Source organism: Aplidium turbinatum, chromosome 2, assembly GCF_918807975.1.
Source record: "Aplidium turbinatum chromosome 2, kaAplTurb1.1, whole genome shotgun sequence".
NCBI classification, from domain to species: domain Eukaryota; kingdom Metazoa; phylum Chordata; class Ascidiacea; order Aplousobranchia; family Polyclinidae; genus Aplidium; species Aplidium turbinatum.
In genome coordinates, this window is record NC_137473.1 from 11,986,478 (window position 1) to 12,001,731 (window position 15,254).

Below are 15,254 nucleotides of genomic sequence, written 5' to 3' on the forward strand. Positions count from 1 at the left end.
CAATAAAAAAGGAAAAAAAATACAAGTTAGCAATTTTATTTTATTGCAAAGCGCAAAAAGCTAAAATGATGCAGATAAAAAGCGAAATTTGTTCAATAAAAAAAGAAAAAAGATACAAGTTAGCAATTTTATTTTATTGCAAAGCGCAAAAAGCTAAAATGATGCAGGTGAAAAGGAACAAGTTTTTTTTCGAAATTTATTCAATAAAAAATAAAATACAAGTTAGCAATTTCATTTTATCGCAAAGCACAAAAAGCTAAAATGATGCAGGTGAAAAGAAATAAGTTTCTTTAAGGAAAAAAAAACAAGTTAGCAATTTTATCGCAAAGCACAAAAAGCTGAAATGATGCAGGTGAAAAGAAACAAGTGCAAAACAAATCATAGAAACAAACAACAATTCATTGTCACACGTGAGTGGTTCTTGTCACACTTGAACAATCATGTGGAGCATGTTTACCATACATCTGGCAACCCTGGAGTTTGAACACCTTGACGTCATCATAGAAACAAACAACAATTCATTGTCACACATGAGTGGTTCTTGTCACACTTGAACACTCATGTGGAACATGTTTACCATACATCTGGCAACTCTGAAGTTTGAACACCTTGACGTCATCATAGAAACAAACAATAATTCATTGTCACACATGAGTGCTTCTTGTCAAACTTGAACACTTATGTGGAACATGTTTACCATACATCTGGCAACCCTGGATCTTGAACTATACTCTAATTTCTTTATTTATTCTTGATACATTTGAATTTTAATTTCTTTGTATACATTTCAATTTTGGCGGGTGAATTTACACTAAAAGTGGGACTGTTCCGCTTCAACACCTTTTGTGACGTCAACACCTTAGCATCATCATAAAAACAAACAACAATTCATTGTCATGCATGAGTGGTTTTTGGTTTATTTCTTTTTTGACGTCACAGCATGGGGCAAAAGTGAGACTGTTCCGCTTCAACACCTTTTGTGATGTCAACACCTTGACGTCATGATAGAAACAAATAACAATTCATTGTCATGCATGAGTGGTTTTTGGTTTGTTTCTTTTTTGACGTCACAGCATGGGGCATGGGGGTCCGAGATGCGGTATTACTTACTACTAATGTGGTGTTTCTAGTTCCTTTGTCTTTCACAAACCCGCATGGCACATTTGAGATATCGGGATTGATACATCTGCGTAGTCGATGGAGTAAAACGGTCAGAAAATGTTTGATGACATGACTCATTAGAATGATTGTGCGATGTAGTTAGGAATCAATAGCCCGGACTTCTTTGGTAATGTGATGACGATCGATTTTAAAAAGTCTTTCGGAATATTTCTTTTGTCATAAATTCATTCGCGATTTTAGACAACTTTTTTATACCAAAATCGTCTAAAGCCTTAAGGGTTTCTGCATGCACAGCGTCAGATCCTGGAGCTTTTTTCAATTTAGCTCTGTTTATAGCATGACGTATTTCACTTTCTAAGGTCGGTGGACCATCCATCTCTATCGATAACGCTGGTTTGCTTCCACGAGCATCGTCGAACAAATTCCAGATATATTCGGCCCATATCTTCAGGATATCATCTTTCTCCAGCAAGATGTTACCATTCTTGGTTTTGATTCAGCCTATGCAAGAGTGCACAGAGTTCTTTTGCATCTTCTTCACTTGGATGTGAGCAATGGTTGTTCTACGCTCAACCTCGTCACATTGTTGATTCTACCATAGTTCTGTCAGTTGCTTACATCGAATTTTGATTTCCTTATTTAGTGAGTTGAAATTTCTTAGATCTTTCTTTGAATCTCTTCTCTTATCTATGAGCTTTAGAACTTCGTCAGTCATCCTTCATATAAGACACAATATGGAAATCGTACCTTCCCAGTTGTTGCTGCCAGTTGCTGGAACTGTTTGCCTATTTGTGTGAAAGAAGCAGAAAATTTAAATGAATTCAAAACTCGCTTGAAGACGTTCTACTTCAATGAACATTATGACTGAAATTACCGTATTAATTATCACCATTGTCATGTACAGCGCCCAGGAGCATAGTTTGACTGTGGATGTGGCGCTATATAAATGTTCTTATTATTATTATTATTATTATCTATTCTTGATTGGCAGCTTTTGCTTTGTGCAATATAACTACTTCGACCGATGCTGTGATGGCAGTACAAAAGAGCTGTCCATTTTGAAGACAAGTCGTCCGAGCTTTCTTGACTCATAGTTGAGTCACAGAGGGCAGCGTACCTGTTATTGACCTCTACGTTGTAGTCGGATTGTAATTGGGAGTTTGACAATAACTGATAGTAGTATAATTTTGGAGAGTTTTGTTGTTTGTTTATTGAGTTTTTACGTAGTTTTACGCGGAGAATGGCAAGGCCTTTACTGATGTTTACTATCGTGTACTGCGCCTGACAAGGCCAATAAACCGAAATGGTGTCTGCAGTTACATTCAATACTTCCTGCTATTTTATTGCTGGTCAATCCCATACATATTTGAAGACGTAAACGTCATAAATTTACTTAAGAAGTGTTTACGACAAACACTACTTTTTCATGTACAGCATTATGAAGTGTTTCGATTGAGCTCCGAGTAATAATAATCATGTCTTATTTTCTACCCATTGCGACAACATACAGTAGGCCTACACTGCAATCACAGATGCAATACAACAGGAAGCAGCGAAGGGATGCATAGTTTTTGAGTCAGCTGCTCTTATTATTTTGGCATGTCAATTGCCAAGTGTCTTTGCGAGACACAGCCGCGCGCTCTGGAGCGGTGTCGAACCCCCCTCCTTTCGAACATCAGTAAGAGCTTCTGTAATAACCGAGTCGAATGTTCTTTGTCTGGCTTCACAACTCTCACCTACAGCATGTTACCACAGTTGAAATACAGTTTTTTTTTTAGAATGAACAACAAGATAAAAGGTGTGTTTTTTGGGATTTCAACACATCAAGTTGGTCTGACAAAGATTCGTGTGTAATCCTTTCTGATGGCAAACCTCCAGTGTGCAAGTTTGAACATACCACCAACTTTGCTCTACTTTTGGTAAGTGCACTTGTGGTTGCTAAACGAAATACATTTGTCTGGCCTGGTATCTCTTTACGGTCCATCTACAGCAGACCACAGACCAATTCCATTTTCTGCAGAACATTTACGAAAAGCCTGCTGACATAGTACTGAACATTTTTGGCAAAGTCGGCTGCATACTGACAGTTATTGCACTCACGGCAACTGTGATTCTTTATTCGTTGAACAAGTAAGTCGTTTGAGTCGTTACTAGTAGTTACTTGTTAAAAGTAAATCGTTACTAGCTATTCTTCTAAGACAGTGGTTCTTAACTCATTGGCTGTGTGGTTATCAATTCAAAATTGAGCCATTGAGGAATTGAATTCGGGCTGCAAAACTTTTGATTGCATAGGAATTGTACAGAAGCTAAAAGCATGGCAAGATTGCATGAGGGCTGCGAAGGTAATTTTCAAAAAAAAACATTGAATTTTAGACCGTAGCAAAATTGATTTGAGAAACACTGCTCCAAGAACACTGTAAAATTATACGCAATTTTTCACAAATAAAAAAAGAAAAATATATTTTTGTAACATCAATAATTATTCACACTACTTTTTGTAAAGAGCGTGTTGAAAGAAACTCTATTATAGGGAAAACATTGATGTAATTTTTAACAACATTAGAATTCTACTGTTACCAGTCAGTGACGCGGGAGTTGTTTTACTTCGAAGAGACCAAGCGTTTGAAAAAAAACCTTTTTGAGGTGAAGTTTAACTCTCGAAGGCTTTAGAAGATCTTATTCCGAGGGAGACAAAATCAATTTTGAGCAGGCAGGAGTCTCGGCTATTGCACAGGCCTACAGTGAATTCAGCTCAACATTGCATCAAATCTTTTTACACGTTCTGTGCATTCAGAAGAAGTATCCATCTATCAAAATAGTTTTATCTAAAGCATGAAGTTTCACACTAATTTTCTAATCATTATAAACCAATGCACAGCTTATTAACAAAATTGATTATTAAAACAATTCTATTGCTGTAGCCTAATTTGCAGTTTTTGGACCACATATATTTTGGGTACTTCTATTGCAAATTTTCTAATCATTACAACCCAATGCACAACTTTATCAACAAAATTGATTACCAAAACAATTCTATTGCTGTAATTTGTAGTTTTTAGACCATATATTTCGGGTGCTTCTATTGCAGTAGGTCTATTATTGGGTTACCTTCTGCGTTAAAACAATATTTTACAATTTGCAGAAAACTAAGGTCACATATAGCGACAAAGATTCAGATCCACATTTTCTCCAACCTTATCGTAGCATACGTGATATTTCTGGCCGGACTTGACAATGCTGTTCAAAACTTCACATCTTGTGCTGTTGTGACAGTATTACTTCACTACACCTTTCTTGTGAGCTTCATTTGGATGACCTTGTACAGCTGGAAGCTATACAGGTCTTTGGTCATGGTGAGTGTACTATTTAGCATGGTTAGTCACTAGCTTACTTTGGTGTTACACAAAGCAAGATGTTCTTTCCTGTTAAGACCAAAAAAGGTTAATACTTGCCTTACATGGAAATCAGTATCATTTTATGTATAACAAAAATTAGCAGTTGATGTACGTTGTTATAAAAACTTGTCTAATGTAGGCCTAGACCTTTATCACGAAATGATCCAGTAATTAACTTACCTTTTAATACCGTAGGCCTACTGTGATAAAAACAAAACAAAAAAACGTTTTCATAAAAGTATAGCTCTAATATAACACTTTTTATAAGTTCTAAGCTTAAGTTCTAACACTTTATATAAGTTCTAGTTACAATATGCAATTGAAGTGTCACATACCTGCAACCTTTTCAATTCTTTTGGTACCGTACGACTGAACAGAAATGCATCTCAGTAGTAGTGAGTAGGCTACGTTGTTCCATCGCACAGACAGAAAATAATATCATTGCTGTTTGATCTTGTAGTATTCGTTTGCAGATTGTTGTGTGTCAATTAATTTGCCGATGTGAAGTTTCACTACTACTTGTTTTTGCTGATTTAGGTGTTTCCCGGATCTTCTGAACATTACATGATAAAGGCAGGTGTTGCCGCATATGGAATTCCTGCTCTAATCATTGCAGTTTCTGCTGCACTTACGTTTGGGCATTTTGACCCCTCTAAAAATAAACAATTTTGTGCTGATCGTAAGTTGTTATAAATTATTTTATGGCATTGTCTTTAAGGTTTGGTAGGGTTAGTTAAAAGCAGGGCTGTGGAGTCGGGTGAAAAATATACGACTCCGCTTGCCTGATTTATAACCGGCCTTCTCCAGCTGCAGTGTTTTCTAGAAGTTTTATTTATTTTTCATTTAAGTTGTGATCGAAACTGAAACGACGATGTACACAAAAACTAACCCTAACATTAACATATACTTTTATTTTTTGGTAAAGTTTTAAAATGCAATACGAAGAACAAGACACAATGTTTTGAAGAATGATTTTAAACAAAAATATTACTGTATTGTTAATTGTTTTGTATTGACAACTCTGACTCTGGACACGTCAAAATCTTTCCGACTCCACGATTCAACAACCTTGGTTAAAAATAGCGCTTGATTTGCATAGTTATGTAACTGAGTAGTAATTTCCAAGTCAACCTCTGCATGAACAAGACTTACTAAAACTGTTAAATTAATTTAGCCTACTAGCTTTATATTATACACCTTTACTGCAATCTTAAAACAACATCTAAAATCTCTTAACTGTTGGTTAAAAAAAGCACAACGTTTCCGTTTTTCAAAAAACAACTTAAATCGTATTATAATTTGAAAATTTTAAAAGAAAGGTAATAATATGATATCCCCCCATAGCTGTGTTAAGCCCTTTATTGGTCCAGGGGACAAAATAAATTTGAGCCTCCTACAGGCAAGATCTCTGATAATATAGTGTGTATTTTCACTGCATCGATGTGAAAAGGTGGTTTATTTCATTAGACTCCCTGGCCAGTTTGAAAAACAGCACAAATGTACAAATGTAGGCTTGGCTAAGTGATAGCGAACAAAGGTTTGTTGTGTCATAGCCACACGTCCTTTGCTTGGAATGAAAACCAAAAGCAAGATTTTTAATAAAAAATACTAGCAATGGTCATGAACATAGGGGTCATTCAACCCAGAAGGTACATCACACAGTAAAAGCTAGCATGAAAATTTGGCATGCTCATTAAATTAACTTATCTTTTTTTTTAATCGGACGAAAATTGACAAATTACGAGATTTAATTTGCTTAGCTCCATTTGAAAACGACTTTTCCCTAAAATTACAGTTATTCGAAATTTTACTAACCTATTTTTTTTAAATACTTAGGCGTAACAGAGCAAAACACTTTGGAGGGGCAACAAAAATTGGCTTTAACAAAAAGAACATTTCAACACTTTTACCAAGTGGTTATTAGGCTATTTTGTTAAGTAGGTTTCAACCACTCCATTGTAAGCTCATGCACAATAAACCTAAAGAAAACTCAAAGCAAAGAACATACATTCTAAAACTAACTACTAACATTGTACCGAACCACAAACATCAAATGAAGAACCGAAAGACAATAAACTGAAAAAACATTAACTGACAACCGCAACCACACTTCTAACACCACTGATCACTGATCGAAAAAAAATACTAGAGAACACTGAGAGCAAAGAACATGCATACTAAAACCACTAACTAACGCTGTGCCATCATCTGTCTTGCTAACATTACCAACACATGATCGTTCCATTTCAGTCAGTAGTTTACTACAAGTGACTCTGCACCCATGGGCGCCGATCCCTATCGGACAGCGGGGACATATCCCCACCATCTTTTTACATGTCCCCACCATCTTTTTACATGATTTTTATAACAGAGGAAATATTAGCCGAAGGTCACAATTTTATTAGTCAGACGTTTAAAATCTACTGAAAAGAGGGAGACAACATTTTTGTTTTATGCGAGGAAACCTCGACCGTAGTAGAAATGATTTATTATGTGAGGAAACCCTAGTGCATCTCCCAAATTGTATTTGTTTGGGCTACGCCAGTGTTGTACGCGTCAATGAAATAAATTGACGGCGTCAGCGTCAGCGCAAATTGCCTGAAAACTTTACGGCGTACAGTACTGCGTCAGCTCTTAAAGAAATTGACGGCGTCAGCGTCAGCGCTAATGTCTAGCGCTATTTTAGCCAGGGTCTCACAAAACGGAAGTATTGCAACCACGTTTAGGCTAACAGTGGCTATAATAAAGAGCAGGTTTTGTTTTGAGACTGTATTGTAATTAGCTGCTTAGCTTCTTAGTTATTTCCTTGTAGAAACACAAGCATTTCAAAACGTTTGTCTGACAATCTGCTGCGTTTGGGACGCATAATGTCCTTTCCAAGTGAAAACATGCATTCCACAGCAGCGGTGAATGGTAGGCTACTGGTGTGTTGTATTTCAAAAACAAGTCTTGAAAATGTTTACTCGGAAAAGGATCACTGTTCCAAGCGTGCTGTGATGGCTTAGCATATATAAATCTTTTGATGAGGTCCACTGCACCAACATCGCTCTTTTCAGGGGCATGGAGCTCTTGAAATAAAGTATCTTCAACCTCTGCGATGACATTCATTGATTTTTCGCTTTCTCTTTCTGATCCCTCGTTCTCGATACTGCTCACGATATGAGTGATCAGCTGATCACCATTTGGCAAACTTCTTCCGCTTGTATTCCAAGTAGCCATTCCAACCAACGCGAAAGCGGGTAATTCGGATGAGTCGCGCTGGCCAGAATACATAATGAAACTCTCATTGTGAAACGAGATTTTCCATGAAAACAAAAAATGACACATAGCGCTTGACGCTTAAAATCGGCAAAATAGTTGACGGCGCTATCACTTCCGTCAACTAAAAAATAAACTGACGACGCTAGCCTCAGCGTCAACAAAAAGTTGACGCCGTCAACGTACAACACTGGGCTACGCCAGGGCCAAACAGTGCAGAATGCTAGAGTTACGTGTTAACAAAGCCTTGTAAGGTGTCACGGTGACTGTGGCTGGCATGCTTGAAGGTGCTGAACTTTGTAGTGCTGAACTTCGCCATTTACGCAGTGAAGAACAATTTTATTGTGTCTTTGCAAATGCTGAGAAGCTAATGGAGGATTACAACCTAAGTCATTGAGACTGTCACGTCCCAAAAAGATCCCAAATCGTCTTTAGCAAAGACATGACCATGGTCAACCTCCTCAACTTCAAACACCAGAGACGAAATATCGGTCAGAGTATTTCGCAGTCATTGACAGCGCGCAGCAAAATTTTACTGACTATTTCAAGTCGACCGATTTTGAGCACTACAAAATTCTACAAGAACGGAACCACTCTTTAGTAAAAAGCTGCAATGACCTGTGGTCAGTGTTGTGCGTTGATGCGGCCAATTTGACTCCAAAATTTTGGATTTGAAGAGTTGACGATTTTTTGCCAATGTGACGGCGTCAACTTTTTGCTGACGCTGAGGCTAGCGCCGTCAGTTTATTTTTTAGTTGACGGAAGTGATAGCGCCGTCAACTATTTTGCCGATTTTAAGCGTCAAGCGCTATGTGTCATTTTTCGTTTTCACGGAAAATCTCGTTTCACAATGAGAGTTTCACAATGTATTCTAGCCAGCGCGACTCATCCGAATTACCCGCTTTCACGTTGGTTGGAATGGCTCCTTGGAATACAAGCGGAAGAAGTTCGCCAAATGGTGATCACTCATATCGTGAGCAGTATCGACAACGAGGGATCAGAGAGAGAAAGCGAAAAATCAATGAATATCATCGCGGAGGTTGAAGAAACTTTATTTCAAGAGCTCTATGCCCTTGAAAAGAGCGATGTTGGTACAGTGGACTTCGTTAAAATAAGATTTATAGCCTATATGGTAAGCCATCACAGCACGCTTGGAACAGTGATAGGCTACCTTTCCGAGTAAACGATTTCAAGACTTGTTTTTGAAATACAACACACCAATACCATTCAGCGCTGCTGTGGAACGCATATTTTCGCTTGGAAAGGACACTATGCGTCCCAAACGTTTTGAAATGCTTGTGCTTCTATAAAGAAATAACTAATAAGCTAAAGCAGCTAATTACTACAATACAGTCTCAAAACATAAAACCTGTTCTTTATTTATAAATATTGTTAGCCTACACTTGGTTGAAATACTTCCGTTTTGTGAGACCCTGGCTAAAATAGCGCTAAAAATTAGCGCTGACGCCGTCAATTTCTTTACGAGCTGACGCAGTACTGTACACCGTAAAGTTTTTAGGCAATTTGCGCTGACGCCGTCAATTTATTTCATTGACGCGTACAACACTGCCTGTGGTAGACGATTATCCTGAGTTCTCTCACACAGAACTATGCTGCACAAGAACTATGCTTCTTTCGAAAGCAGTGCAATGAAAAGTCGGTGGAAGGTTTTTGAATGATATTCAAGAAGATGCCATCCGCTGTTCGGCAAAGGTTTCCGCAAGTAAAACTTTTTGAGCGACTTTTGCTCATTTCACCAGCCAGCTCGTGTTCAACTGAACGATCATTTTCAACTTTGCGACGTATCAAAACTTGGTTAAGATCTACAGATCTACCATGACACAGAAACGGCTAAATCATGCAATGGTCTGCAATGTGGACAAGTTTTGAATTCGATCAACCTCCATGACCTCTCCAAGGACTTCGTTTTTAATTCGCCGGAGACTCGCTGCCGAGTGTTTGGACGTCTGCTGTCCAATGCTGACACTGACAATTATTCAAATATATATGCATCGCATTAGACTTGTACCTACTGTATTTGTTTGTTTGTCAGAACAGACTCCCGATCTTTCTAGCTCGCTTTGCTCGTCTCCCCTTGCTACCTTTCCTAGTAAATGTCCCCACCAATTTTAGAGAGCGATCGGCGCCCATGTCTGCACCAAACAATTTCCAAAAAATGATTGACCAAACCACACTCCTATCAGAATTAAAGTTTAAAACAGCACAGAAAACATATTGTTAGCGAAACATAAAAGTATGTTATCTGTAGTCCCCTTGCGATGGTTGGCCCCTTGGCCCCCCTTCACACAGCACTGTATCTCCCCTTGCCTGAACCGCAAAATGAAGATAATAGTTCAATTGCAAGCGTACAGTCAAATTACCGTTTTCGTCAATTGGTTTAGTTTAATCTTGTTTTGTTCATTGCAGCTTGACTAAATTGATTGTCTACTTTATAGCTGGAACTTTAACACCCGTGCGATGGAGGTCTTACTATGTGGCTGATAATATGTGTTGGTTGGATAGAACAACTCTTTTATCATCGTTCCTTGCTATTATTTGTATTATTATGGCAAATAATTTGATCGTGGTGATTGTCATTGCGAAGAAAGTCATTTTTAAGCGATTGGAAGTATGTTACCACAACGTAACTGAATGTGGCTCAAATTTAGGCTTATCTATATTTTTCGTATAGGCCTATATACCAAACTTTAGCCCTATAACTTTTTTAACTACGGTAATATTTATTTTCTGTGTAAGAGAACCAGAGTCTAAATATTTACAGCTTGGTATTTTAGTAGTCAAAACGAAAAAATGTTTCCAGTCGAAAAATGTTTATCAAGATATTAATTGATCTTCATTTGTAAAAAGAAGACAAAATGTGTTCTTTCTGATTTGAAAACTGACAATGCTTGAATACTTGAATAAGTTATCTTGTTGAAAGTTAGATTTTGATCTTCCTTAATCGTCCAGATAAGGTCAACGGCATTGAAGAAAAGTAAGGCAAAGCAGCTCTTTATGGTTGTTACCATGTCTATCACACTTGGTCTCTCCTGGATTGTTGGCTTATTTCTACTCATCACACCGGAACCAACATTTCAGAAAATTTTCAGCTGGATCTTTGTACTTTTTACGTCACTCCAAGTGAGTAATTTGTTGTTGGAGGTTGTCTTGAGACACGTACCTTAAGAAGCAACTTTTTTGTTTTTTTTTGCTGCCATAGATTTACTGCAGGCTGTTGCAGTCAACGTGAAATGACACTTTGTTAGACTGTTTGATTTGATTCAAAAATTCTCAAACCTTTTTCGGTGTGACTCATTCAAGAAGAAAATGCTTAACTTGCGATGCGTCAGTGATGGTTGGTGACAAAATTAGCAAGGACAAAGTTGCATGCAGTGATGATACAAAAACACATACAGTAGCCTACTTACCAATGTGCAAAGTGTGGCGTTTTTCTTTAAACAACCAACTCTCACAGTGATAACAGCCACTACCAGAGGTATAGTACACCAGTACGCGATGACAATAGCCGTGTAGCAATGCTGGATATGGCTATTCTACAATCAGTATGATGTATAGCTTACGATTGCAAGCATCTCTTTATACTGTACTAAGAATGATACAACAGATAGGTGTTTGGTGTTTGGCTTCAACATAACTGCAATATTAATAAACCCAAAATTCCAAACACCGCTTGCGACTGGATATTGCTATTTCATCGATCGTTGTGATAATATGTAAAGTTTGCGAGTTAGCATGCTTTCAGTGGTGGTTGATGATTACAAAGAACACAGACCAATTGTGGCTTTAATGATAATTTTGCATTAAATCGTACAATATTTTAACTTCATTAAGTTTTATATTTTATATAAATTCAATACAGCCTTTGTATTTTTTGAATAGAAGTTGTAACCTAAATTTTTATCGTACCTAAGTAAAATAAGCAATAATGGCACATTGCGGTTGTCATGTAAATCGTGTAGCCTACTACAGTGTTATAACAACAAGTAAAATGTACGAGAATATGATGAGCATTTTCTTCAGGCTATTCTTCGAATAATATAGTATTTTACTTTCTTGTGGTGAAAGATGCCCATGGACAATGGCAACGATGCACTAAGGCGTAGTCATGCTTAATTTGAAAACCTCTCCTTTGATACAGGGACAAACTTATATTAAATTCGAACAATTTTTTATTGTCAATCAATTTTATTTTCCTATCAATTTATGCTTGTATTGCTTGTACACTTGTACAGAAGACTAACCTACATAATCATGCATGTCGCACCTAGCCTAATGCAGTAGGCTTAGTAGTAGGATAGCTATGCAGTAGGATAGCCGGGAAGAACGCCCCCTTCTTCACAGTAGGCTTCATGTTAAAAACATCACATCTACAAAGTTAATCTTTTTGTTGCTTCAGGGAATCCTTGTTTTCTATTTGATTTGCATCAGACGACGTGATATGTTTGAGTTTTGGTTCCATCCACTGATGAGCGTCTTCTCCAGCAGGGATGGATCTTCGAAGTTTTCTGTAATGGAACTAAATAATCAAGCAAAAACAACCGAAAACAAAAATGTCTCTTACTCTAAAAACAAATCAAGTACCGCAATATAATCCGCTTGGGCTTAAGAACAGTTTATCAAACTTTGTTTCAAGCCCTAACAAGGCCATAACCCAAGAAACATATTCTTCTGAAAAATTATTTCAATACATTGCAAACAATATTTAAAATCATCCCTGTTTCAATATAAATTTATTTTCACAATACAGGCACATCTGGCAGAGAAAGGATTTCTTACAAGTCATTAAACTATAACGTTGTGTAAACGTTGTGGCTCACCACCTTTTTCAGAAAAAAAAGGAAAGTATTTGCACAGATATTTTGCATGGTTCAGTGAATGCCAAATACAGTATAGTCATGCAACGATGAAAACCGCTGCCACAGAATTAGTGACTAATGGCATAGAAAAGGATGCCCTGATGCAGTTAAAAGTTCAATTTAACAGAAAGATGAAATGACAAAGAAACTGAGAAAGACAGAGAATATGCAAAGAAAAACTATTTGCTCTGCCTGTGCGGCATTACAATGAAGTATAGAAGATTTAAAGATGCTGTTACTTTCCAAGCCATATTCTTGTGCAAGATTACAAAATTACGTTTGAAACAATTTTAATCTTGCCTTATTGTTTTTCTCACTAACGTGTCCAAGATGAAAATAAATTCTAAATGCAAAAGTACAGTACACCCCTTTAATACCAACACCCCATTGAACCAAGAAAAGTTGGCAGAACTCCACAGAGTATAACACGTAGCAACTTCAACTGTCACTGGGGTAGCATGGCAATGGCATATGTCCTTGATTGCACTGCCACAAAGACCAACACTTTTTTCCATTACATTTTTGCTTAATCGTTGTATTGCTCTGAGAAGTAGTATTTTCTTCAATTAGCATTTTATTGATTGATTACAGTAACTTGCAAAGCCATCATCGCTAGTTAAAATTGTTTTGTAAATATTGTTTTACTTTTGCGGTAAGTTTATAGCGAGCCTGGCATTCAATGAAATATGTCTTTCATTTGCACTGTAACTTGAACAGTTCAGCCAGCGCAGTGGCAATATATCCATTTTACTTAAACGCCGTTCTTCTGCTTCTAATGTTCAAATTAGAGTTGTGATCGCCCGCTTTAACCAGTATTTACAGTCACATTCAGATAAATGATATTTAGACGTTGAATTAACGTTAGCCATGCTATGCCAACGTTTAAATGGATGATGAAAAACGCCGATTAATTTTCAGCCCACAAGACATAAAATTGTTTTTTACAGAAGTAAAAGTTAAAAATAGCGTTTCTGAAGCAACAAACTACAGAATACTTTGGTGCCTTTTTATGAGTCAGGCCCTTGCAAACCCAGTTTCTTATCTAAAAACTGACAGCAATTATTTAAACTTGTTTTTGGGAAAGAATAATGGATTGCTAAAATGTAATTGTTTTTTGTACAAGCCGATGGACCACCAACTCCGTGGAAAGAAAGATATGAATTCAAATAAACGCAAGTTTTATGTCTGTAAAAGTAACGTAATAATCTATTAACACAAAGACTGGGTTGACGTTTTTGAGGTTTTCTTGAAGCAACAAGCATTGCTTGGTCGGCTGATACTTGACATGATATTCAAGGTGATTATAAAATTAACAAATGTTGCGACACGTTTGTCTTCTACTTTTGTACAAGACAAAACAAATTATTCAGTCTCTTATCAATCTTCAATTTCAACTTTAGAAAAACCACGTTGAGAAGAATGTTTGTTGTTTAATTTATTTTAAGAATTTGCGCATGTTTCCTGTACTCAGAGTTTATGATTTTTCAAGCAACATCTTATTTTAGATCTATTTCTTATAGTCTCAACAATGAAGCCGCTTTGCCAGCTATTTTTCTTCTTAAATAGATGCATAAATAAACGCAAAAATGCGCTTGTTTCATTATGAATAAAGCAGCTAGACAACATTCTAAATATAAAATAAGGTTGTGATATTGCGAGCAATGCGATATTGTGATGACTGTTGACCGTAACTGTATTCATTTCAGGCGGAAGTGCAAATCTGATGTATTGTAAGTAGAGTCAAGTTTTATACTTTGCTTAAATTATTGTAAGGTAGAAGTTTGTTGCAATGTTTATGCAGGGCCGTTGACAGGATTTCTCGGGCCCTGTACCAATTTATTTTGGGTCCCCTTCATCGACAATGTTATGAATATAAAGGTTGTGCACAAAATTTTATTGATGTACTGTTAAAATGAGGATGACACATGCCGTTCAAAGTATAAAATTAAGAGGAATATCATATATTATTATAGGCTATTAATATTTTGGTTAAAGAAAGTCACCTCTCTACCAAAATTGTATTGATATATTATCAAAGGCATTAAAAATTTTCTACATACCATGCACTTATCACAATCTTAGCGCTGCTGGTAGCCTGTAATGCAGTAGCTTGCTTTTGTTTGTAGTGTCAGTCTTTTCAGATGTAGAGCTTTTTGTTATTCTTTGCTCGATCAAACCCGATATATCAAAAGCATGGTCGTTTAACAAATCTTGCGCAATTTTAAAACTTCCTGAACCACAAAACTTACTATCTCTACCTAGCGGTTGCTTTTTTGAACTTTTGTTTGTCACATGGCGCTAGAGTATTACGTCTTGATTCCATTGATGTTTCACTGGTCATTTTAGGCTCACCAGAAGAGAATTTACAGCAAAGTTAGTGCAGACGGTCAGAAAGTTTTCAGTTTGATTTGGTTTGAAAAGCTGTTTTGGTCTAATTTTTAGTGCAGAAATAGGGATAGCATCTTCTCACCTGTGCCATTTCAATTTTTGAGTTTAACCAAACATTAGCCTGTTTATTTTGAAATACGTGTTTTGGGTTATTTCACTAAATATTCGTGGTTAGGGAAATCACTATACGGTAGACTAAACACTAGTCATTTAT

The 15,254-nt window shown here is 36.8% G+C and overlaps 1 protein-coding gene across 1 annotated transcript in view; it reads left to right on the plus strand.

Moving 5' to 3' along the window:
* The window catches only part of LOC145788328 (adhesion G-protein coupled receptor G7-like), a 29,673-nt gene extending 14,953 nt beyond the window's left edge, over positions 1-14,720 (plus strand). Inside the window, exons 7-13 of the mRNA XM_082600106.1 lie at positions 2,901-3,041; positions 3,143-3,252; positions 4,265-4,475; positions 5,055-5,196; positions 10,232-10,404; positions 10,746-10,916; positions 12,193-14,720. Coding sequence (XP_082456232.1) covers positions 2,901-3,041; positions 3,143-3,252; positions 4,265-4,475; positions 5,055-5,196; positions 10,232-10,404; positions 10,746-10,916; positions 12,193-12,387 — 1,143 coding nt within the window. The 3' untranslated portion in view covers positions 12,388-14,720. The remainder of the gene's footprint in view (positions 1-2,900; positions 3,042-3,142; positions 3,253-4,264; positions 4,476-5,054; positions 5,197-10,231; positions 10,405-10,745; positions 10,917-12,192) is intronic.
* Positions 14,721-15,254: the final 534 nt, after the last annotated feature.